This window comes from Kogia breviceps, chromosome 3 (assembly GCF_026419965.1).
Source record: "Kogia breviceps isolate mKogBre1 chromosome 3, mKogBre1 haplotype 1, whole genome shotgun sequence".
Lineage (NCBI taxonomy): Eukaryota > Metazoa > Chordata > Mammalia > Artiodactyla > Physeteridae > Kogia > Kogia breviceps.
The window spans coordinates 184,013,104-184,036,271 of NC_081312.1; the positions used below are offsets into that span (position 1 = coordinate 184,013,104).

Genomic DNA, 23,168 nt, shown 5'->3' on the forward strand with positions numbered 1-23,168 from the left:
TGTATATTTATAACAAATAATCAGTGGCCTATATTTTTTGATACTAAGTAACAAACAAATGAAGTATAAATGGGGAAAATAATTATGATAGGTAATAAAGGTGCCCTACCTCCTTTTAAAGATGGACTTAAATATTTCATTAACCAGGTGTTGACAATTATTGTGATTTGTTAATATTTGATTATACTACAGTTTGGTAATTTGAATGCGATCATTTACCTCTTAAAGATTTTTTAAAGTAATGTGTCTGTGTTTTCTTTTTATAATATACAGAGAAAGCAACCAGTGAGATGAATACTGCTGAGGATTGGGGCCTCATTTTGGATATTTGTGATAAAGTCGGTCAGTCTCGCACTGGGTAAGTGTTGCAAAGTTTCACAGGATTTTTATTTATTCTTCCTGTTTATTAATTACCATGAGTGAAACAAGAGTTAGAAGGTAAAGCATGTTTTACAATCACAATTGAGTTTAAAGGAGAATGTTTTTGCTCGAGAGAGATCATCCCGTTTAGCTTACTCCCTGTAACCAGGAGGGGGAACATGACTGGTAACAGTGTTGATACTTTAATTATTCTCCGTTGTCCATAATTGCCTTCTGAAATCTTATTTTCCCGCTGATTTTTAAAAAACATTTTATTGAAGTATAGTTGATTTACAATGTTGTGTTAATTCCTGCTGTACAGCAAAGCGATTCAGTGATACATATATTGTTTTTCATATTCTTTACCATTGTGGTTTATTACAGGATATTGAATATAGTTCCCTGTGCCATACAGCAGGAACTTGTTGCTTGTCAGTTCTCTATGTAATAGTTTACATCTGCTAATCCCTAACTCCTAGTCCTTCCTTCCCCCCACCCACCCTTGGCAACCTCAGGTCTGTTCTCTATGTGTGTGAGTCTGTTTCTGTTTCGTAGATATGTTAATTAGTGTTGTATTTTAGATTCCACATATAAGTGATATCATATGATATTTGTCTTTCTCTTTCTGACTTACTTCACTTGGTATGATAATCTCTAGGTCCATGCATGTTGCCACAAATGGCGTTATTTCATTCTTTTTTATGGCTGAGTGGTGTTCCATTGTGTGTGTGTGTGTGTGTACACACACACACACACACAATGGATATATATATATCCAATGGCATATTTTATATATATATATATCTATATATATATATATATATATCTGTGTGTGTGTGTGTGTATGTATATATATATATTCCCCAAATCTTCTTTTTTTTTTTTTTTTTTTCCCCAAATCTTCTTTATCCATTCATCTGTTGATGGATATTTAGGTTGTTTCCATTCCCACTGATTTTTAAAGTCATCAGTGATTTCTCAGTTACCAAGTTTTTTGGTTATTTCTGTGTTCTTTTCTTCTTTGTCACATGTGCCCATTCAACCCAACTAATCAGTGACTGTTGAAAGAGAGACAGTTTTAGGGAAATAGAATTGTAAACTTTCTGGCATACAGACTTTTTGGTAATACAGGGCTTTCTCAGCAGTGCTGCAAGGGGATTTACTGGTGTACAGAGTAATGGTTTCCTTCATTCCTGGGTTAATAATGTCCAGTTATTAGTAGCCACATTTACCCCTTTGTGCCACACAAATATTGTCTTATTTATGTACTTTCATGTGAAGAATATTTGGGAGCACTGCTGGATTCTGCTTGATTCTTCTGGTGGTAATCTTAGTGGTAATCTTACCTCTGTTGCTGCCTTCTCTGGCTCTTCTTCCTTCCTTTCTAAATAGAGATAGTTCCTTAAACTTTCTTTGATCCATTTTTTTACCAGATACTTTTTCTTTTGAAATCTCCCAGCTTTCAGATTTCTTTACATGACATCTGTAGTTTTAGCTCTGAATCCCTAACTCAAGCACTAATATTGGGGATGCAGCATAATTTCTGAGCATCACATAAGCCGCGGTCTCACATCTAGAATCCTGAACTCATGTCTCCTTTTGCTTTAAACCTACATTCCCTCCTTTGTCCCCTGTCTCTGTTAATGACAAGGTTATTCTTTCATTCACACCTAAAACCTCAGACTCTCCTCTGCATTTAGTTTTTTACTAAATTCTGTCAGCATGCCTCCATAGTATCTCTCACGATATTGATGTCATAGAGTCTCCTTAGTTAAATTCTTGAACTTGGTCAAACCAGGTGGGGCAGTTTGTCTTTAAGTCCTTTCCACCACCACTCAAGCCCTTGTTAGTCTGTAATGTGCTCCCTCTGGCAGGTTCCCAAGATTGTGGCTTCCCCCATCCCCTTTGTTGTCTTTGCATCCTTTCCGGCCTGGTTAGTTCCTTTAGTTGATGTTTGAGTAGTTATTGTGTGTTACGTGTTGGTTCCTTCTTCTCTACGTCTATTGGCCCCGCTTTACTTGAGCCATCCTTAACCACGCCTAGCCTAGTGAATTAACCTTCTGGCGTTTCCTTCTGTTTCCATCTCTTTTCTGTCCAGTTCTTATAGCCAGTGGCCATATGACAACTCTGACCATGTTACTCCCCTGTCTTCCATACTGAGTTAAGTCTAGTAACCTCCTTAGGCCTCTGAATCATTTGTTTTTCATTTACTTCTTTTGTAGTTACTGTTCTTCTCGACTCAAATATTTGAGTTGCCAGTGCTTTTCCGCTTTATTGTAATGCTTTTGGTCATTCTGTTCCTTCAGTGTCGAATATTCTCTTCTCCCATCTCCTATCTCTGTGTCTCATATCCTTCCAGACCCACTATGGATATTATTTCTTCCACAAAGGCTTTCCTTATCCCTAGTACTGAAAATCATTACCAAAAACCTGAATCCTCAAAGCACTCTACAAAACCATTCTTATTTGTGTTTTGCCTTATATAATAGTAATTTATCTACATCTAGTAGACTTAGATTTGTAGGATGAAAGGTCTGTGAATTTTTGTTGTGCGGAGGAAAGCAAATAGCTTAGTGGCTGAGAGCATGGCCTCTGGAGTGAGACTGCCTGGGTTCAGATCCTGGCTCTGACTGCTTAGCTGTGTCACTGTTGGGTAAATAGTAACTTCCTTTTCTAGTTTGCTACATGAGAATAAAAATAGTATCGTTTTCTAGGGGGCTTGTTGTGAGTGTTAGATTAGTTAATATATTTAAAGTGTTTATAATAGTATCTGGTGCATCCTTAAGTGGGTACACCTCTGCCTCTTTTTTTTTTTTTAATGGCTTTACAATGTTGTGTTAGTTTCTGCTGTACAAGGAGGTGAATCAGCCATATGTATACATATATCCCCTCCCTCTTGGACCTCCCTCCTGACCCCCATCTAGGTCATCACAAAGCACCGACTGACCTGAGCTTCCTGTGCTATGCTGCAGGTTCCCACTAGCTATCAGTCTTACACATGGTAGTGTATTTATGTCAAACCTACCTCTTTTTGATTAAAATGATATTTTCTGACAGTTTGTCTGTTGAGGACTAGGTATCGACCTAGCTCCATCCCTGTGTATTTTGGAGATAAAACTTTTATCTAGCATTCCAGTTGCAAAGTCCCTCCTCTCTCTTTTCACTCTATTAGTTTTCTTTTTATCTTTAGTTTGGTAGTCTTCATTTTGTAGATACTTTTTACAATAATTTGGTTAATTGCTTGAAATGAAAGGACAAACTCCCTTTCATTACTAGAAATATTCCATATTTTTTTAGTTAAAAAATAAAGTTGTAACCCACCTAAAAATCCTATATGATATGTCATGGAGATTTAAAGAGATCAATTTGTTTTTCTTCATGTTAGCATTATACTAGAAATGATAATTTGTTATTTTTTTTCTGTCTTTTCCTGTGATGAGAACTGTTTAGATCTACTCTCTCAGCAGCTTTCAAACGTGCAACAAAGTATTGTAACTGTACTCTCCATGCTGTACATTACAGCCTCAGAACTTACTTATAACTGGAAGTTTGTACCTTTTGACCGATTTTATTCATTTTGCCCACCCCTCCGCCCGTCTGACAACCACCAGTCTGTTCTCTGTTTCTATGAGTTTGATTTTATTAGATTCCATATATAAGTGAGATCATACAGTGTTTGTCTTTGTCTGACTGAGTTCACTTAGCAGAATGCCTTCAAGGTTCCATCCATGTTGTCCTTGTGTACTTAAAATGTACTAATTTATAGCTTTAAGTAATTGTTTTCTATTTGCTTTTTGTTGTTTGTTTTTAATCAATATTTTTTCCTTTCGTCTTCCCTTCTTTTCCTTTTTTCTCTTTCACTTGTTTTTTCTTCCTTAATACTTGCTCTCTAGTTCCTTTAAATTCTCATTAAGTTAATTTCCAAGCATTTATTTGTTCGTTTATGGAAATCTCTTTATAGCTCTTGTTAATAAAGAATTGTTTGCAGAGGATTGTGTAACAATTGAGATGCCATTCTAATATTACTAGGGTTTAAAAAAATCAAACCCACAAAATTTGCTTATGTGTGTGATTTCTCTTTATTTTTATTTATTTATTTATTTAATTTATTTTTTTGGTACGCGGGGCTCTCACTGCTGTGGCCCCTCCCATTGCGGAGCACAGGCTCCGGACGCGCAGGCTCAGTGGCCGTGGCTCACGGGCCCAGCCGCTCCGCAGCATGTGGGATCTTCCCGGACCGGGGCACGAACCCGTGTCCCCTGCATCGGCAGGCGGACTCTCAACCACTGCTCCACCAGGGAAGCCCTGTGATTTCTCTTTAAAAATAATATTTTACATACATATCCAGTTGTATTTTCATTATTTTCACTTTCTTACTGTACCTTGATGATTTCATAGTAGGAAATAAGCATGAGGGACACATTTTGACTTTCATGGGCCATCAGCACTTTTGTCTCCCTGGTTCCCTTTCTCCATAAAAAAGTAATAAAAATATTTTATGACTGCATTATTATAAAGGCAAGTGCATTATTATACACGAAAACATTTTCTTTGACCCAAGTTTGTGGCATTCACATTGTTGTGGGATCATCACCACTGTCCATCTCCAGATCTTTTCATCATCCCCAAGTGAGCTCTGCCTGTTAAACAACTTACCACTTCCCCCTTCCCCAGATCCTGGTAACCACTTAGTTTGTTTTTAATTTGTAAAATCATTTCATAATTAGTTATATGGAAAACTTATGGAAATCTGGTTTATGTTGTCTAGGAATCTAGATACATATGTTTAGTATGGGTTGCTGATGGTAGCATGAGAATATTGAACTGGTGTTGTAGGTTCTCAGTGAAGTATTCTGGATACCTGGTGTGCTTTAAGAAAGATTGAGACATGTCATTGGTGTGAGAGGGAAAAGGGGACATGAGTTTTCCTGAGGCAAATGCGGATAGGACAGGTTGAAGTAGAGGCATGTATGGACTGGAATGCAGTTCATCAGGTTATTTGTATACTAGGCAACAGTCTAGGTTTTTTTTTTTGTTTAAAAACATTGCCATATGGTATTAATCTGTAATTTTATAAAACGTACAGATCTATTTAAGAGGACGGATTTAGGGATTGTTGAGGGAACTTTAAGAAAAGCATTTCTATTTTCAGTAATATTCTTTTTTAAACAAAATGATTTGTAACCAGCAATATATTGTAGAATTATTTAGTGCATAAAGTAACTTATATTAAAGTCTTTCTTCCCTAAGAAAATAATATTTAAAAATCCTTTTGGCCCTTTAAAAATATTCCTTCCTTCCTTCCTTCCTCCCTCCCTCCCTCCCTCCCTTCCTTTCCTTTTTTTTAGTCATCTGTTTTGGAGTTATGGTTGTTTGGAAAATATTCAATTTTTAAGGGGAAATGAAGAGCCAATTATTGTGAAATTTCATTTGGTCAGAGAACTGTGACCCAGAAACATGGTTCCAGCAGTATTTCGAAAAACCCTCTTTAATTCTTCCTCTTTAAAAAAAACTTACTGTTCTTTGAGCCACACATATGTGTGTATTTATGTTTGTTGATTTAAAGAAATACTTATGCTTATGAAATATGTACTTTTTTGTTTCAAAAATAGATACATGGCTCAATTAAAACAGTTTAAAAAGATGAACATTGACAAGTCTAACTTCTGTCCCCATTTCCCTCCCCCATCCTCTATAGGTAACCACTTCTGTTTCTTTTGTACCTTTCCATTGTTTCTTTACACAAATATGAGTATCTTTTCCCTGCTGTAATAGACAATAAGCATATTATATACTATTATGCATTTGTAATTACTTAATTCCCTAATATATCCTGTCAGCCCTAAATGTTTGAATATGCTGGACTTAACACTATAAAAAAAATTCTGAAAATTTTTTTCTGATTTCCAGAGATATTCATGTGATTTTTAGTGTGCAGTTCCAATGTCTAAGTACTGAAAAATGCTTAGCCAGTGATGTCATATGATGGACTGAAAAGTCTCTGTTCAGAATCAAGAGAACTTTCAGAATAATAGTAGCAGTTTTCTTTAACATAATACATAGCTTCCCATAATAAATAGCTTTTGTCTATTAGTTTTGATTGATTTGATTATAATTTCATATGTAAAAAATAGATGTGAGGGTAGGTGTTGATTATCAACAATAAAAAGTTAAAATTAAAACTCTTTAATTGACATCCAGATTAATTTGTGCTATTATTTTATGCCTTAACTGTCTTTGTTTAGCTTTAGACAAAAATATAGTTGACTGAGAGTGGACAACGTGATAAACTTTTTTCTTTACTTGGATAAGGGATCTATTTGGATAGTAAGTCTTTGATTTATTTGTACAGAATTAGAAGGAGAAAATGATAGTCATTACTGATATTTTGTGAAAAATATAAATATAAGCCTTTGGGAAAGAGTTGTTAAAAATATTTTTCATTGGCTTTATGTTGTCTTGTCCTGGACCCAGGCTTTGAGTACTTCTGACCTTTAGCTGGAGGTTGATAGAATATGTCCTGATTTTTTAAGGGAAAAGTAATCTCTGACCTAGACTTCTTCCAGTTGGAAGGGCAGCATCAGTTCTAGAAACAGATTTCTTCCAACATATGTTTTGTAATAATCATACCCTCAATTTACTGGCCTTAGGTTTTAAAGTCTTTTAAGTGTTCTTTTAAGGATAATAGCCAACATTTATTGACTGCTTATTTCCTGCTGGGTCTTGTTTAAGTGCTTTATAAACATTTTATTTAATCATCACAACAGCTCTAGGTACTCTAGTTTTTTCTAGTTAACAAATGAGAATCTGATTCATACTTAGGATTTTTTAAAATATAATTTAAACTAGGGGAAGAGTTATAGCAGGAATAAAATTAAAGGCTTTTTTGTAAAGCGTGATCTTGATTTCCCAGTCTCTTTCACTTTCTTAATGCCACAGAATTACTTCAGTTCATTTCATTCTTTTTGTATCAGTTATTTTTTCTTTTATTTGACAAACAGTGAGTACTGACTGGGTATCATGCTTTGGGTCTAGAGTGGTGAATAAAGCAGGTACAGCCTTTGTCATCAGCTATGCTAACAGTTTGCCAGTGGAAGTTAGAAATAAACAGGTAATGGTCTAAGAAGATAGTGAGCAGGAACCTTGGAGGCCTTTAGTGGAGAATAAAAGGGAGGCCTACTTAGGTTGTTCAGGGGAGCACAGGCGTGAGGGGTAACATGCATGCTATGATTTTAAAGTTGAGAAGAAGCAAAGAGCTGCAGGCCGAGGTCCCAGGCAGAGGGAACAGCCTTCACGTGAACGCTGCAGGGCAGAGGGCACTTGGCGCTCTCTGAGAACTTGAGAGATGCGGACTGGCTGGAGCAGAGGTAGCCGCCCTGAGCGGGCACAGAGTCGGGCACACAGTGAGTGTCTGAGAACAATGGAAGACGGTGGCTGGAGTACTTGAAGTTGAGTTTGTAGAGGGTCTTCAGTTTTTGGTGATGACATGGTCTAGGATGTGACCTTGACGGTTAGTCATAATAAGGTGGAGTCAAAAAGCCAATGGTGTTGGAAGCATCGCTTCCGTTAAGACAGAAGTAACATTAGAGAGAGTGGCAGTGAGCCAGGAGTTAAAATCATGGAAAGATGAGGGGGCAGTGAGGTTTTTTTAAATGAGAAGATCTGAACTGGGCTGTTTTAGGAAAGAGGGAGGGAGAATGGTTTTGAAGTAGCAAAGGGAGCAAAGAGGACCCTTCATTTAGGAGGTACAAGAGCCGTGGGAAGACGGAAAGCTACCGCTTGAGCTGGCTGCAGGAGAAGCGTTATCTTCCCTGGAAAGCCAGTCTGCTGTGGAGCAAAAGGGCCAGGGGTAGGGCCTTCTGTTGGTCATGGGCTGTGACTTCGAGAGGGTCCAATGGAAAGATTTCAGAAGCTGAGGAGTAATGGATAGGCAGAGCTGTTTAATGATGGAGAGGATAGTCCGGAGCTTCTTGTAGGGACTTGTCTAAACAAGAGTAACAGGCATATGTTCTCAAGTTCTCGATTGTTGGATCGTAGAGAAAGTTGGGTGCCCAAGACTTGGTCTTGACTTCTGCAGAAGGAACCTTGGAGTCCTGGGAAGGAGTGGTCGGGGCTCCCTTTGACCCCTTTCCATAAAGGTGAAGAGGCTTGAGGTGGGTGGTCTTCCAGAGGCAAAGGTACATTCTTACCGTTTTCTGGGATGAACATCTTTTTCTGTATTTAAGAGCTGTTTGTGCTTCCTTTTCTGTGAACTATCTGTATCTATCCTTTCCTCATTTCTAGGAATCCTTGATATGTTAGGGACATATCTTGTCTGTTTTATGAATTGCGTATATTTTTCCATTATTTTTTGTTTTTCGGTTTTTTTGGCTGTGCCGCACAGCTTATGGGATCTTAGTTCCCGACCAGGGATCGAATCCAGGCCCTGGCAGTGAAAGCGCCAAGTCCTAACCACTGGACTGCCAGGGAATTCCTTCCATTATTCTTTTGACTTTGTTTTGTTGTTTTTCCATTTAGAAATTTTTGATTTTTATATAGCTGAATTTATCAGTCTTATGGTGTTTAGAATTTTGAGTTGTACGAGACTTTCCTTCTCCAGGGTTTTAGTAGAATTATCTCATGTTTTCTTTATGGTTTCATTTTTTGTTTTATAATTAATAGACTTTTTTAATTTTTTTTTTTTGTGGTATGCGGGCCTCTCACTGTTGTGGCCTCTCCCGTTGCGGAGCACAGGCTCCGGACGCGCAGGCGCAGCGGCCATGGCTCACGGGCCCAGCTGCTCCGCAGCATGTGGGATCTTCCCAGACCGGGGCACGAACCCGCATCCCCTGCATCGGCAGGCGGACTCTCAACCATTGCGCCACCAGGGAAGCCCCCTTCCCTATTATTAACATCTTGCATTAGTGTGGTATATGTTACAAGTAATGAACCAATATTGATACGTTATTACTAACTAAAGTCTATAGTTTACATTAAGACTCACTCTATATTAGTTTTAAGGGTTTTGACAAGCCCATAATGACGTATCCATTATTACAGTATCACACAGATTAGTTTTACCTTAAAATGTCCTGTGCTCCCCCATTCATCCCTCTCCTTTCTCTCTCTGAACTCCTGACAACCATTAATTTCCTTTTTTTTTTAAACTATTTCTGTAATTTCGCCTTTTCCAAAATGTCATACAATTAGGATCATATAGTATGTATAGTCTTTTCAGAAGCCTGCGCACTGCAGCAAAGAGCCCATGTGCCACGACGAAAGATCCTTCGTGCTACAGCTGAGACCCGATGCAGCCAAAAAATAAAAAAAATTTTTTTAAATCATGAGTCAAGACATACCAATTTTATTAAGTTTTTAGTGATTCCTCTGTCTCCCATATGTTATATTACATATTGTTCTGTTTGACTGAAATATACTTCAGTGTTATATGATCTGGGAAACTCAAAATATCATACTAAATTTAAGTATTCAGTGACTGTTATCTATACTTCCATTAACCCTCAATATTTAGTATGTAGAAGTTTACCTCCTTTTCTGATGAAGTCCTTTGGGCACGTGAACTTGTTCTTTAAATAGCATAATTTGTAGACCATATTCATGTTCCATCAGCTATCTCATAAGAAATACCTATTTAACAAGCTCAGAATCAGAATTTGATATTTGTATTCAGTGTTTTGCCCTTTTCCCCCTTGTGCTCTGTAGACTGTGTTTTATTTAATGTATATTACGAATCAAATATGCACTTTGAATATGCCATTGATTATACAGTTATTATTTATTTCAGTTCTGATTTCTTTCGCATTTTATAATATTTTTGTTTTTGTTTTTGTTTTTTGCGGTCGCGGGCCTCTCACTGTTGTGGCCTCTCCCATTGCGGAGCACAGGCTCCGGACGCGCAGGCTCAGCGGCCATGGCTCACGGGCCCAGCCGCTCCGCGGCACGTGGGATCTTCCCAGACCGGGGCACGAACCCTTGTCTCCTGCATTGGTAGGCGGACTCTCAACCACTGCGCCACCAGGGAAGCCCTGCATTTTATAATATTAAACTTCTTTTATAGTTAATGTAATGCCTTTATGCTTTTGAAAGCCACGCTCTATATTAGACTCCCTTTATTGTTCAAGGAAGGTTTATATTCTCTGTTAATTAAAATTTTTTTTACTTTGTTCAGCAGAGATTTGAGGTTCCATATCTTTTAGTGTGTGCCTGCTGGGTACTAAGACCTATAAAAGTTACGCAGACACATATCCCCTCCCACCTCCACAATACAGTTATACATGTGTCCTTGAATTGTAAGTTGTAGTAAAGCACTTTTTATAGCATGTAAAAAGAAAATGTAAACTTTAAATCACTCTAAAATAACTTTGAAAGCTAATGTTGTAAAAGTAACTTGATAGAAGAACATGTTTGTGCTTTCTAGAACTAACAATGAGTGTCTCTAAGTCCCTGGCATGATTCTGGCAGTAATGTAGTAACATACTGAACAGGAAGCGTTCAAGTCCCCTTTTATAGATGAGGTCTGTCAAGCCTCAGATCTTTTTCTACCGAATCACAGTGCTGCTTTTTTTTTTTTTTTTTTTTTTTGCGGTACGCGGGCCTCTCCCGTTGCGGAGCACAGGCTCCGGACGCGCAGGCCCAGCGGCCACGGCCCACGGGCCCAGCTGCTCCGCGGCACGTGGGACCCCCCCCGGACCGGGGCACGAACCCGCGTCCCCTGCACCAGCAGGCGGACTCCCAACCACTGCGCCACCAGGGAAGCCCCACAGTGCTGCTTTTGTCCAGCAGTAGTTCTCAGCCCAGTGGTGTTGCTCTGTTAGCGATGGTTTTGGTTGTCACAATGACAGGAGGTTACTACTGACATTGATTAGGCAGGGACCAGAGATGTGATACGCCAGCTAGTCTTACACTGCAAGAATTTTTCTGCCCCTGTTTAGAAACATATTGTACCTTTTCAGTCCTGCCTCAAAGGTGATGAGAGGTTAACTGTGCAAGCACATTCATGAACTGCGCTATACACTGTTATTTCTGTTACTTTTTAAAAAATATTGCTTTTCTTTTATATTTACAATACTTTAAAGAAAATGTCCTATTGTTCTTCTGTCAGGCCCTGTGAGGGGGAGAATAAAGAGGTGGTATCCTCATTTTGAAAAGTTGATTGATCTAAAATCATTGGTTTAGTAATAGGTGCAATAATTAGTATTTAAATTCACTGCCTTTTCAATGGTAATAATTTCCTCAAGCGTATAAAATCTCATCACAGTATCTTTATAATATAAAAGTACTTTTCAATTAAGATGTAGAGATGAGACATATTTTTAAATAAGAGACTTTTAAAAACATACAAAGCATAAGATCTCACAAATTTTGACTCCTTTATCCAACAAAATCATTGAATATTTTTGGCTTTCTCCATATATATATATATATATATATTTTTTTTTTTTTTTTTTTTTTTTTTTTTTTGCGGTATGTGGGCCTCTCACTGTTGTGGCCTCTCCCGTTGTGGAGCGCAGGCTCAGCAGCCACGGCTCACGGGCCCAGCTGCTCCACGGCATGTGAGATCCTCCTGGACCGGGGCACAAACCCACGTCCCCTGCATCGGCAGGCGGACTCTCAACCACTGCTCCACCAGGGAAGCCCCTCCTTATATATTAATGGAAAGACCTTTTCAGGTAATGTCACTAACTGGTGACTAGAGATGAATGCTGAGCTATTTATCTGTCATAACTGTACAACAACATACCGACAGGTAGATAGACATTTATAAATAATGTGGTGACAGTTTTGGAAATTTACTCAGGGCTATTCAAAGAGATTTGAAATTTCATTTTTCTTTGAAAAGAGAACTGTAGGAATGCAAAATTAGTTTTAGTTTTCTTTGGTCCTCTTAACTCTAGATCTGAGCTACATCCTATGCATGTTTAACTTACTGAATTTAACTATATTCTTTTGCCACCCCCTTAATTTTATTTTTCTTCAAAACTTGTTCTTCTGTCCATTTAGTGAGCTCTACGTGCTGTCTTAAATTCCAGTTCCCGTTTCTCTTACAGAGTGTGTATATCTCCCTGCACTGAGTATGACTCTTCCTCAGAGTATACGTGTTTTAAACAGCATGGCCCTGAATATACAAGCCATCTTCTTCACCTGGTGCTCCACATAACAGTTTTGCTTCAGTCATTGAGGAGAAATTGCCTGTATTGAGCATATTTGAGAGATGGCAGAATATGTTTTACAACAGTAGTAACTCCCTAATCAAAGAAAATGGATTAACTGCCATTTTTGCCTTATTATCCTTACTTTGGAAACTCAGGAAACAGTACAATTCCATTACATTTTACAGTGGTGTGATTTGTGGTCTGGTCATTTATCACATGGTAAGTTAAGAGAGTTATTTTGGGGTTGGAAAACTGGGAAGGGTGAGAGAGAGTTCTTTCCTTGTTCTTGTCTGTATCGTTGACCTCTCCTATCTTTTTGTTTTCCCATCTCAAGATAAGGCAGAGAGAGGATGAGTCTTACAGAATGTTTTAAAATACCAAAATGGAGTTTTGGGAAGAGTTTTGAGAGAGATCAGTATTTGACTATCCTTTACAAAAGGTTGGTGGTGGAAAGTGTTGGTAGACTCCTCTAAATGCACATGCAGATTTTATCTTAGCAGGTAATTTTACAAATTACTTCATTAGCACGTATCAACAGGCCCTTTCCTCACATCCTGTGCTCCTCCCAGCACTACTTATTGTGCATTTTCCCCTCATCACGTAATTTTTCAGAAATAGATTTTGCGAGTGCATGTACATTTTCCACATAGAAAGCAAACTCAGCGGAAGATGCAGAAGTTGGTAACAAATAGAGCTTTATAATGATGATTATTCAGTTATTCTAAATACTAATTATTGTACAACAGTGAAAACTCGTGTCTTTCCCATTTAGCTCAATGACTCCTTGAGCATCGGCCATGTTGAAGACATAGAACCTGAAAGATGGAGAGTGGTGTGGAGAGAGGGGAGCTGGAGTGAGAGGGCCTAGTGGAGAAGAGCCCCCTCCTAAAGCTTTCTTTTCGTGGAAGCCCACAGTACAGTATATTGAGGTGGCCTGGAGTAATGTGAATAATGAAACTGACTTTGATGCTTTAGTTCATCAGAGCTGACATATGCCTAGGCAGCTATGTCCATTCATGAAAAGCCTGTTTTCTTGTCTGGTCTAGGATTTGAGGAAAAGACAGTAGAAGCCACAACTAGATGGAAGTACTGCCTTTTTTTCTCACTCTTGTATGAACTGCATGTCTGAGATCTATGCATAAAAAGATAATGTTTGAATGAACATAGTTTTGGCTGGGGTGACCATGCATCCAATTTCCCTTGGATAGTTTCACTCTGTGCCTGCTGTTCTTGTATTCCGCCTGGTTAGCACCCCCTTTCACTCTCAAAGGGGCACTTGTATAGATGATAAATTATACAGACACTGTATTTGTAGTCCATTTTCATTTGTCAATGAGAGGATAATAGCCGTAGGACACCTACTTTAAATTCAATTATAACTCTTAAACCTTTTTAAAAAGAATATTTTAGCTATAATTTTTTGTTGAATTGTAAGATTTATAATGAAATGTATATAAATATACTTTCACTTCTGTATTTTACTTATCGTTTTGTGGAAATACTGAAAAGCTGAATTGAAAAAAAACAGAACAGAATGAGGTCGTTAAATATTAGATTTTTGTGGGTCACTTCTGTTGTTTAATAGCGCCAATTTTATACGCAGTTCTGAAGGGATTTTTTTTTTTAGCTTATTATACCTAAAAAGATATTGCTTTGTTGGCATACATAAAGTGTTCATCAGGACTTATAAACATTCTAGTTGGCTTTTTTGGGCGTTATCCTTTTTATGGATGCAATAGCCAACTTTGGTTTGGTTCCAGACATGTCCTTGCCTTGGTTTTTAAAATTGGCTGTGGTTAAACATTTCAACAGTATAGAAATGAGTGAAATAAAAAGTAAAAGGTTCCATTTCAAAGCCCCTTTCTCCATCCTCTTTTCCAGAAGTCACCACAGTTTAGATTTCTTTCTTTAAAAAAAAAAAAAAAGAAGAGAAGAATGTGGTTCATGAACAATACGTCAGAAATTTCATTTAAAATCTGGTGGTAAAGCAAGTATTGAGGATTATTTTCTAAAATGTTTTATTCACTGAGCTGAATCATCTTTGGATCATTATTGTTAAATGATTTTAATTTTGGTATTTAGATAATTTGGCCTCTGCCAGTGCTTTGAAATGATAATTTTGTGTTTGTCAACATGCTTTTCACAACTGCAAAAATTAGCATGAGGTCACAGATTCTGGCTCCTAAAATAAATCCAACTGTAAAAAAGGCAAAATCTAAATAATGTTATATTATTTCTTCAGTCTAATGATGCTGCTTTTAGATACTTTTAATACAAAATCAGTAGAATAAGAGCTGCAGAATCGTGAGTTGAATCCTTGACATATAATAGGTATCCCATAAATACAATTCCCCCTTTTTTCCATGCTCTTTAGGTGGAAAGCTTCCCAACAGGCAGTGAAACAGCCTTAGAAACAGAAATTTTATTTTTTATTCCAATATCTTTTTATTAAGAATGACTCTTTTCTGTTTATCATTAGTAATTGCATTTTCAATTCTTAAAGAAATATTTTAGGACAATTATTCTTACTGGCCAGTTTTCCCAGGGCTCAGTGTTGTTCAGATCACTTGATACTGTTTTTTCTTTTGTATGTGTGTGTCCAACTGTTCATTTCCTAAACTTCCATCCCAAATGGAAGCTCTGTATGTATGCAGTTAAATAGTAACTGTCCACTTCCCCCTTCTCTTAGCCACTGGTGACTTCTATTCTACTTTGTATCTCCAGGAATTTGTCTGTTTTGAGTACTACGTATAAGTGGAACCATATAATATTTCTCCTTTTGTGTCTGGCTTATTTCACTAAGTATGTCTCCAGGGTCCACCCATGTAGCATGTGTCAGAATTTCGTTCTTTTAGGCTGAATAGTACTCCATTGTATTTTGTTTATCCGTTCGCTGTTGGTGGAGATTTGGCTGTTGTGAATAATGCTGCTCTGAGCATGGATGTACACATGTCTGCTTCAGTCCCTGCTTTCAGTTCTTTTATGTGCGTATTCAGCACATAGTGGTGGAGTTCCTGGGTCACGGGGCAGTTTTATGTCTGACTTGGTGAGAAGCTGTCAGACTTGTCCACAGTGGCTGTCGTTTCGTTTCGCTTCGCCTCGCCTCGCCGTGGGCACCGCTATGCGTAAGGGTTCCCGCTTCCCCGCATCCCTGGCTGCCTCTTCCTCTTGAACGTGAAGTCGTGTCTCACTGTGGTTTCCTGTGCCGGTCCCTGATGATTCTGACCGGCTTTTCATGTGCTTTCTGGCCGTTTATGTATCTTCTTTGGAAAAATGTCTGTTTGAGTCTTTTGCCCATTTTTGAATTGGATTATCATTTTTTTGTTGTTGAGAGGTGGGACCCCTTTATGTATTCTGGATATTAATCCCTTATTAGATACGCCCTTCCATTTCTATCAGGTTAATTTCATCCAATTAGTTAATTAATTAGTTCATTTTATATATTTTTCTTCTCTGGAAGTTTTATCGGGTTCTTTTTTGTATACCACTTCTTTCCTTTGCTGTGTTGACCATCCCTTGTACATCCTTGAGCACACTTAAAATAGCTCATGTAATTTCCACATGTTCATTTGACTGAGTTTTCTCCTAGTTAAGTGTCACTTCTTCCTGCTTTGTGTCACATCTGGTAATTTTTGATTGAATGCTTACTATTATGAATTTTATATTGTTGAATGCCAGGTTTTGTCATACTCCTGTTAAAGAATATTGGACTTGATTCTGTTAGAGGTTACGTCTGGATCAATTTTATTCTTCTGTGGCTTGTTTTTTAAGTTGTTATTGGATGGATTTAGGATAGTCTTTTGAGATGGTGTAGCCCCATCACCAAGGCCTAAACGCTGTGCTGCAAGGACTGTCCACTTTGGTATGAGCTCTGACAGCTGTGTGAGCTTTGGGAACCCTTCAATGTAGAGCTCTCAGTCACTTTTTGTCCAGCCTGGTGGGCAGCAGACCTCAGTGGACCCCATGCAGGTATCTAGCACTCTTTCTTCATATAGCTCCTCTACTCTGTCCTGCAAATTCTAGCTCCCACAGCCTGCCGGAATTCTGATATCTGTCCCCTCAATTCAGTGAGATCACCGCCATCTTCCTGGGATCACCTTCTCTGTGCTGAGATCCAGAAACTGCCTTTAGACAGAAAGCCTATTTCGGTACCTGGAAAGTGCCCCTGGGTAGAAAGTTGAGGCAGATGTCTGTTTATCTAATTTGTGTTCTTTCTTAGAGATCATCATTCAGTGCTACCTGTGGCCTAATGTCCCAAGTCTATTTTAAATATATTTTTCCAGTTTTCTAATTATTTACAACAGGAGTATACGTCTGGTTCCAGTTATTCCATCGTGACTGGAAGTGGAAGTCTTGGTCTGTCATTTTATTTTCAAAACTTTTCATCTAGAATTAGCCCAGAACGCCTTATCTGTGATCGTTAAGGAAGAGAGTCTGTTAATTTTGTTTGAAAAATTTAAAGGAACTTTTTAGTGTACAGTTTTTCAATTGTGTCATTAGTAAGAATTAAACTTCTCTACCATATTCTCCCTTTTCTATCATAGTCTATTGCCTTTTATAGTTAAGGGGGAAAAAAGTAGAATGTACTACTAATTGTTACATTTCTCATTTTTTAGACCTAAAGATTGTCTTCGGTCTATTATGAGGAGGGTGAACCATAAAGATCCTCATGTTGCTATGCAGGCTCTGACTGTGAGTGGTTTCATTTCAAGATCTACTGCAAAATTGTCTACCGAAATTGAGCCCTTTTAACTCCCTATTTTATACTTTTAGCTTCTAGGAGCGTGTGTATCAAATTGTGGCAAAATTTTTCACTTAGAAGTATGTTCAAGAGATTTTGCTAGTGAAGTAAGCAACGTATTAAACAAGGTAAGGCACATTATTTCTAGAAATGAATTAACACTGTGTTCTTTCTTCATATATTTTATTGTTCAGTTCTTCACATTTTAAATCACAAAGGACTAGACTGTGCTTTTTTTTTTTTTTTTTAACTCTTTCAAGGCTATGTCTATCCCATGTATAAGTCCATGTTAGGTTTTGCTGAAGAGACTACACATTTATATAACTTGGAGATTTGGTTTTGGTCAAGCCAAATTCGAATATATTTAACCTCTTTTCTTCACCATTCCTTTCTTCTGATGAAAAATATGTATATTTCTCCAAGAGGTACCAGTTTACTTTAGGCACAGTTTTTATAACCAGTTTTTTTTTTTTAGTCACAGAGGTCATCTGCTTAACTGAATGTAGAGTTAAAAATTCAAATCCAGAAATTTAAGGAATTCAGAAATTTTAACTTACTAAGTAATATGTGAGTTGTCTCAGTAAAAATTCATGCATTCTAAAGGTAATTATTTCTGGCCTTTTTAGGGGGGGATAATTATATATAAAAAATGTTTTAAGTGTTAAAAGGGAAAATGCTTCATGTTTTTTGGAAAAAATGAGTATTTCCAGATTTTAGTAGGAAATAGTACATAAATAAGAATTTAAAATTCTGTACTCCTTTTAGAACATGGTTATGTGATAATTTTTTCCTGTTCTGCTTTATTCAGTTATATTTAGGTATTTTGTGCTAATTATTTACCATTCTCTTGATGTCCTGAATGTCCATCAAAATGTACAATGGTTTATGAAGAGATTCTAATGTAATATTTTCCTTAATTGAAGATTTGTACTCAGTATTTAGTAATGTGAACAACTTTAAAAAGCAAACAGTTGCATATAGGAGAAAGAACTCTTTATTTTTCATATATTTTACAGTGAACATATTGGTTTTATACTTAAGGGGGAAATGTTATTTTGAAGAAGTGAAGTTTCCAGGAATATCGGCATATAGTAGACCTCGTGCCAGGCCTCAGATAATTAAGTAACTGGGTAAAAACACAGCCATGCACATGAAAAGTCAGGAATTAGGAATAAAGGAATTATACTATTTATTCTCTCTTTCCAACTTATTTTTCATTGGTCTGCAAAAAAGAAAACAAACTTTTCTATGTCTTCCTCATAGATAACACTTGCTTAGTTGCAAAATACTCTGAAAAGTCCTGTCTTTCTGACCTCCAGAATAAGTTACTATATATTTAATGTTTTAATATGTTATGAGGTATGTGATAGTATAATCTATTTTTTTTCATAGTGTGGAAATAAAACTAGTTTATTTCTAGTAACCATCTGTATTTTCTTATGTGTCATCTATAGCTAGGGATAATTTATGATTTAAAAAGAGATCTGCAACACTTTATAAGTTTTATATTTACAGTATCTGTATTAAATCATTTGCCAGGAAATTAGTGCTTTTTTATTAATTTTTTTCTCTATTTTTAAGGGTCATCCTAAAGTGTGTGAAAAATTAAAGGCTCTTATGGTTGAATGGACGGATGAATTTAAGAATGATCCACAGCTTAGTCTAATATCAGCAATGATTAAGAACCTTAAGGAACAAGGTGTTACGTTTCCAGCTATTGGCTCTCAGGTATTTTATATAAATTTGTGTGTGTGCTACAGTTCATTTCTCTAAAGTAGCCATGTTTATTTGTGTTTTTCTTTTTTTCCTCCAAACGCAGGTAGTTTTTAATACTCCAGAGGAATTTTTGTTAATAATAATCATCTTGCATATAAAGTTGCCAGAAAAATATAGTGGAATGTTAATGTGTTCCATCTTCCATTTCCCCACTGTTTCTCCTTCTTTATTAATGAATTCATTTAACCTTTTCACAATTAAAAAATTTTTTAATATAATTTTAATAATACAGATGAAATTGCTTTATTAGGTAATACTGACATTCTTTTTAAATGCTCTTCTTGCTGTAATTTTATCTACAAAGAATGACAGCTCAAAACTCAGGTTTCCTTAAAATTTAAGGAAGTATTTAGAGGTTCTTTGGATTATGAAATTTATGAACACCTGTATTAAAAAATGGTAGGGAGATAAAAGGGGGTCATTGGGAAGAGAAGTTCCCCTTAATAAGAGCTGACCAGCACATAAGTGTCTTCTTTCTTTTTCCTAATAAATATGATTGACTGAAAGGCTTAACTTGCCTTTAAAAAATTGTTTATGTAATGAGCTCAATCTCTAATTTATGTCATATAGGAAAAAAAATGGAAGATTATCTCTTTTATTCCTTTTCTATTCCGGTAACCATCCTTTAGGATGCCCAGCTAACTAAGTAGGCTTAAAGTGTGTGGTAGCTTACTGCACTGTCTTTCCCCACTGTATGGCTTGGGGTAGAATATAATGAGTGATGTGAAAGCATGAGCAGAAAACTCTTAGTTGTAGAGGGCTCACGTTCAGGGTTTTGACCGTTTCAAGGGAATTATGAAGTGATTCATCCAGACTTACCTAGACTTTCTTCCCAAGGCACTTCTGATTTATCTAGGTACTCTTGAGATGTGAAAACCGAGAAATATATTTTGGAGATGAAGGAGAGGATATTTTTCTTCTTACTTGAAAAAATTTGGCTTATGAATAGTTTTATGATAATAAATTACATCTTTGAGAAGTAGTCATTCATAATTGATAGCTCATTTTTACTACCTCAGGATAATTTCTAAATCTGTATAATTAAGGAATAATTTTATGCAGAATAATCCCAGATATCTTATAATAAGATATTCTTGACAATAGAAGCAATGTTTAATTATCGAAGAGTAGACTTACTATGGAGAGCCAGCGAGTGTAGTTGCGTAGTGGAATGGCAGGTTCTGTTCCCTGAGAGCCTGTTCCGGAGCTTGTTACTTACAGTGTGGTTGGTTGGCCATCATCCTCACCACCTGGAAGCTTGTGAGAACTGAAACACCTCATTCACGGTGGTCATGGGCCTCCCAACAGTGGATTCGTGGTCTCCATTTTAACAAGACCCCGGGTGACACTGTTTTGAGCAGCACTGCTCTTGAGGACAGCTTTCAGTGCAAGTGAAAACTGCATTTCAATCCACAAAGGAACTTGTTCCTGTAAGAGAAGGAAGAAGAGTTAATGATCCGTTTGATACGTAGCTTCGTTTGGTTAACCTAGAATCTCAGATAGTTGTGGGAACAACTCTAGTGATCCTCTAATCTAATCCCCTCATTTTACAGATGAGGATACTGAGACCCAGAATGGTTAAGTGACTTGCCCAGGGCCACAGCTAGTAGTTGACAGAGCTGGAACTAGGACACAGGCCTCCTGACTCTCAGTCCAGTGTTCCTTCCACTACACGATCCTGCCTTCCGTTTGATATTGAGGTTAGTAGATATGTGTCTGTCCGGACTAGGCTTCGAAGGACAAGAAGTGGAGTGAACACTGGCAAGAGCGTTTACGCACCAGTTGGTGTGGACGTGAGACTGCGCTCCTGTTCAGAAGGTGCAGCCTGTAGGGCGGCAGTAGTCAAGTTAAGAGTTACCTTTCTTGTTTTCATCTAGATCTTTTAAAACATGTGAAAGCTCGTTTTGTTATAGTTGCTGTCTTTCAACCACAAGAAATATGTAAAATGTGTATAAAGTAAACTATGATGAGGTAGAATGGTGATTTTTTTAATAGTAGTTTCTGAAGAGGTTTTCATTGAAAACCGTGTTTGTAGAGAGCTTCATGTTTAATTAAAAAAATCTATCATCTGGGATCAACTGCAGAAGTCCCTCCAAATCTTACAGTCACTTAGTTGCTTAAGTCGTTACTACATTTTAATCAGACTAGACCTTTGTTAGCATATTTTAAAAAAAGTTTCTGGAAACAAGATAATTTTTTAAAGTATATTCTTTCAAACAAGTACAGAAGAAAATAATATAAAAATATTAAGAAAAGTGATACTTGAGTCACCTAACTCTTGCTGCTGTGGTTCTCTTGGCACTGACTTTGGACACTGAGGTCGAAGTGATGCTGGCACTGCTACTGTGTTTGACTAGTTAATCAGACAAGTAGCGTTGCTATACTTGGAACCTGATGATAGAAAGGAACTTTGAAAAGAGAGCAGTTCAGGAATGTAGGGCTTAATATAGCTTGTTTCTGCACTTCCTTCTTGACCAGTAGAGATCCCTTCTCAGACCACAAAAGATCAATATGTCTATTTTGTGAAGTTCACAAATTGTGAAAAAAAAATTCATATATAATGATAAAGGTTGCATCTGATGAAGCATACGTTCAATTTTCAGAAGTGTACGATGATTAAAACATTTTTATTTCAGGAAGTTTACAACTAGAGGTGGGTCAGATTGAGAGTGCTTGAAGTTCTATTCACTGAATACAAAAGCTCTCTTCTAATCAGCTTTTCTAAAAATAAATGCCTTGTGTATTGTTTGACATTATAAATATATTAAGTGAAGACTGTAGCACAGTATTTACTGTAATGTTGAATATTTTGCCTTTCATTTACTCAACAATCATTTATGATCGCTTGTAATATTTAGCCCCATATACCCTCAAAGAACATGCAGCCTGGTTATGGAGACAGACATGTAAGCAGAGAATTATAATAGGGGCTGAGATTTATTGCCTGTTACTATATACTGGGCAGTGATCTAAGTGCTATGCATTTGGTAATTTGAATATATTTTAGAATTTCATTTTTCTTAATTGATGGCTTTGGGAATTACAGCATACATTTGTAACTTGTCACAGTCTATTTTGAGTTAATAGCAAATTATTTCACATAAAATGTAGAAACCTTGCAACTGTAGAGAGTTTATTTACTCCCTACTTCAGCATCCTTTATGCTGTAGTTATCACATGTGTGGCATGTATCACCTCTGCATACATTTTAAAGCCCAGGAGACAACGTTATATACTCTGTGATTTAAACCCTGAATGGCCCTCATTGCATCTGATTTTGGAAGCTACATGTGCTAATTTCATCCTCATGACAGCCTGTGGTGTGTGGGCTATTGTTGTCCTCATTTCGTAGATGACGAACTTGAGGCATAAGGAGGCTTTTAGGCGCTCAGGGTTCGTGGGTTAGAAGGTGGTGCATCTGGGGTTTGAACCGCATTAGCCTGACTCCCCATTAGCCTGACTCCCCAGCTTGCATCCTTAACTGTCCTTAACTACCCGAATCATAATACCTTGTTTAAAAGTGTGACAAAGTGCGAGAGTGGCGTGGACATAAATACACCACCAGACGTAAAATAGATAGCTAGTGGGAAGCAGCCACACAGCACAGGGAGATCAGCTCCGTGGTTTGTGACCACCTAGAGGGGTGGGATAGGGAGGGTGGGAGGGAGAGAGACACAAGAGGGAGGAGATATGGGAACATATGTATACGTGTAGCTGATTCACTTTGTTATAAAGCAGAAACTAACACACCATTGTAAAGCAATTATACTCCCATAAAGATGTTTAAAAAAAAAAGTGTTACCAGAGGGGCACAGAGGAGGGAAGGCTTAATGAGAGGGTTTAGGAACATTTCACTGAGAAAGTGATTTTCAGCTGTTCACTGACTGGTGGGTTGAATCTCACTAGGAAACAATGTGGATGGAGTACAGTGAGCCAGAGGGGAGGACGTCATGAGTAGAAGCAAATGTGTGTCACAGCGTGTGTGCGTGCATGTGTGCACGCGTGTGTGCGTGTGTGCGCGCGCGCTGATAGAATGGATGAAAAATGAGGCTGGAGTCTGGTTGACCTCGTTGACCACACAAAAACTCAGCAGCGATTAAGACTTTAGAAACTTGTAATTCTGTAACTGTGAATCAATG

The 23,168-nt window shown here is 37.5% G+C and overlaps 1 protein-coding gene across 2 annotated transcripts in view; it reads left to right on the forward strand.

Moving 5' to 3' along the window:
• The window catches only part of STAM (signal transducing adaptor molecule), a 69,980-nt gene that overhangs the window by 17,687 nt on the left and 29,125 nt on the right, over positions 1–23,168 (forward strand). For both annotated transcript variants that reach the window (XM_059058339.2, XM_067030497.1), the window contains exons 2-5: positions 274–358; positions 17,129–17,204; positions 17,286–17,381; positions 18,835–18,981. In XM_059058339.2, coding sequence (XP_058914322.1) covers positions 274–358; positions 17,129–17,204; positions 17,286–17,381; positions 18,835–18,981 — 404 coding nt within the window. The remainder of the gene's footprint in view (positions 1–273; positions 359–17,128; positions 17,205–17,285; positions 17,382–18,834; positions 18,982–23,168) is intronic.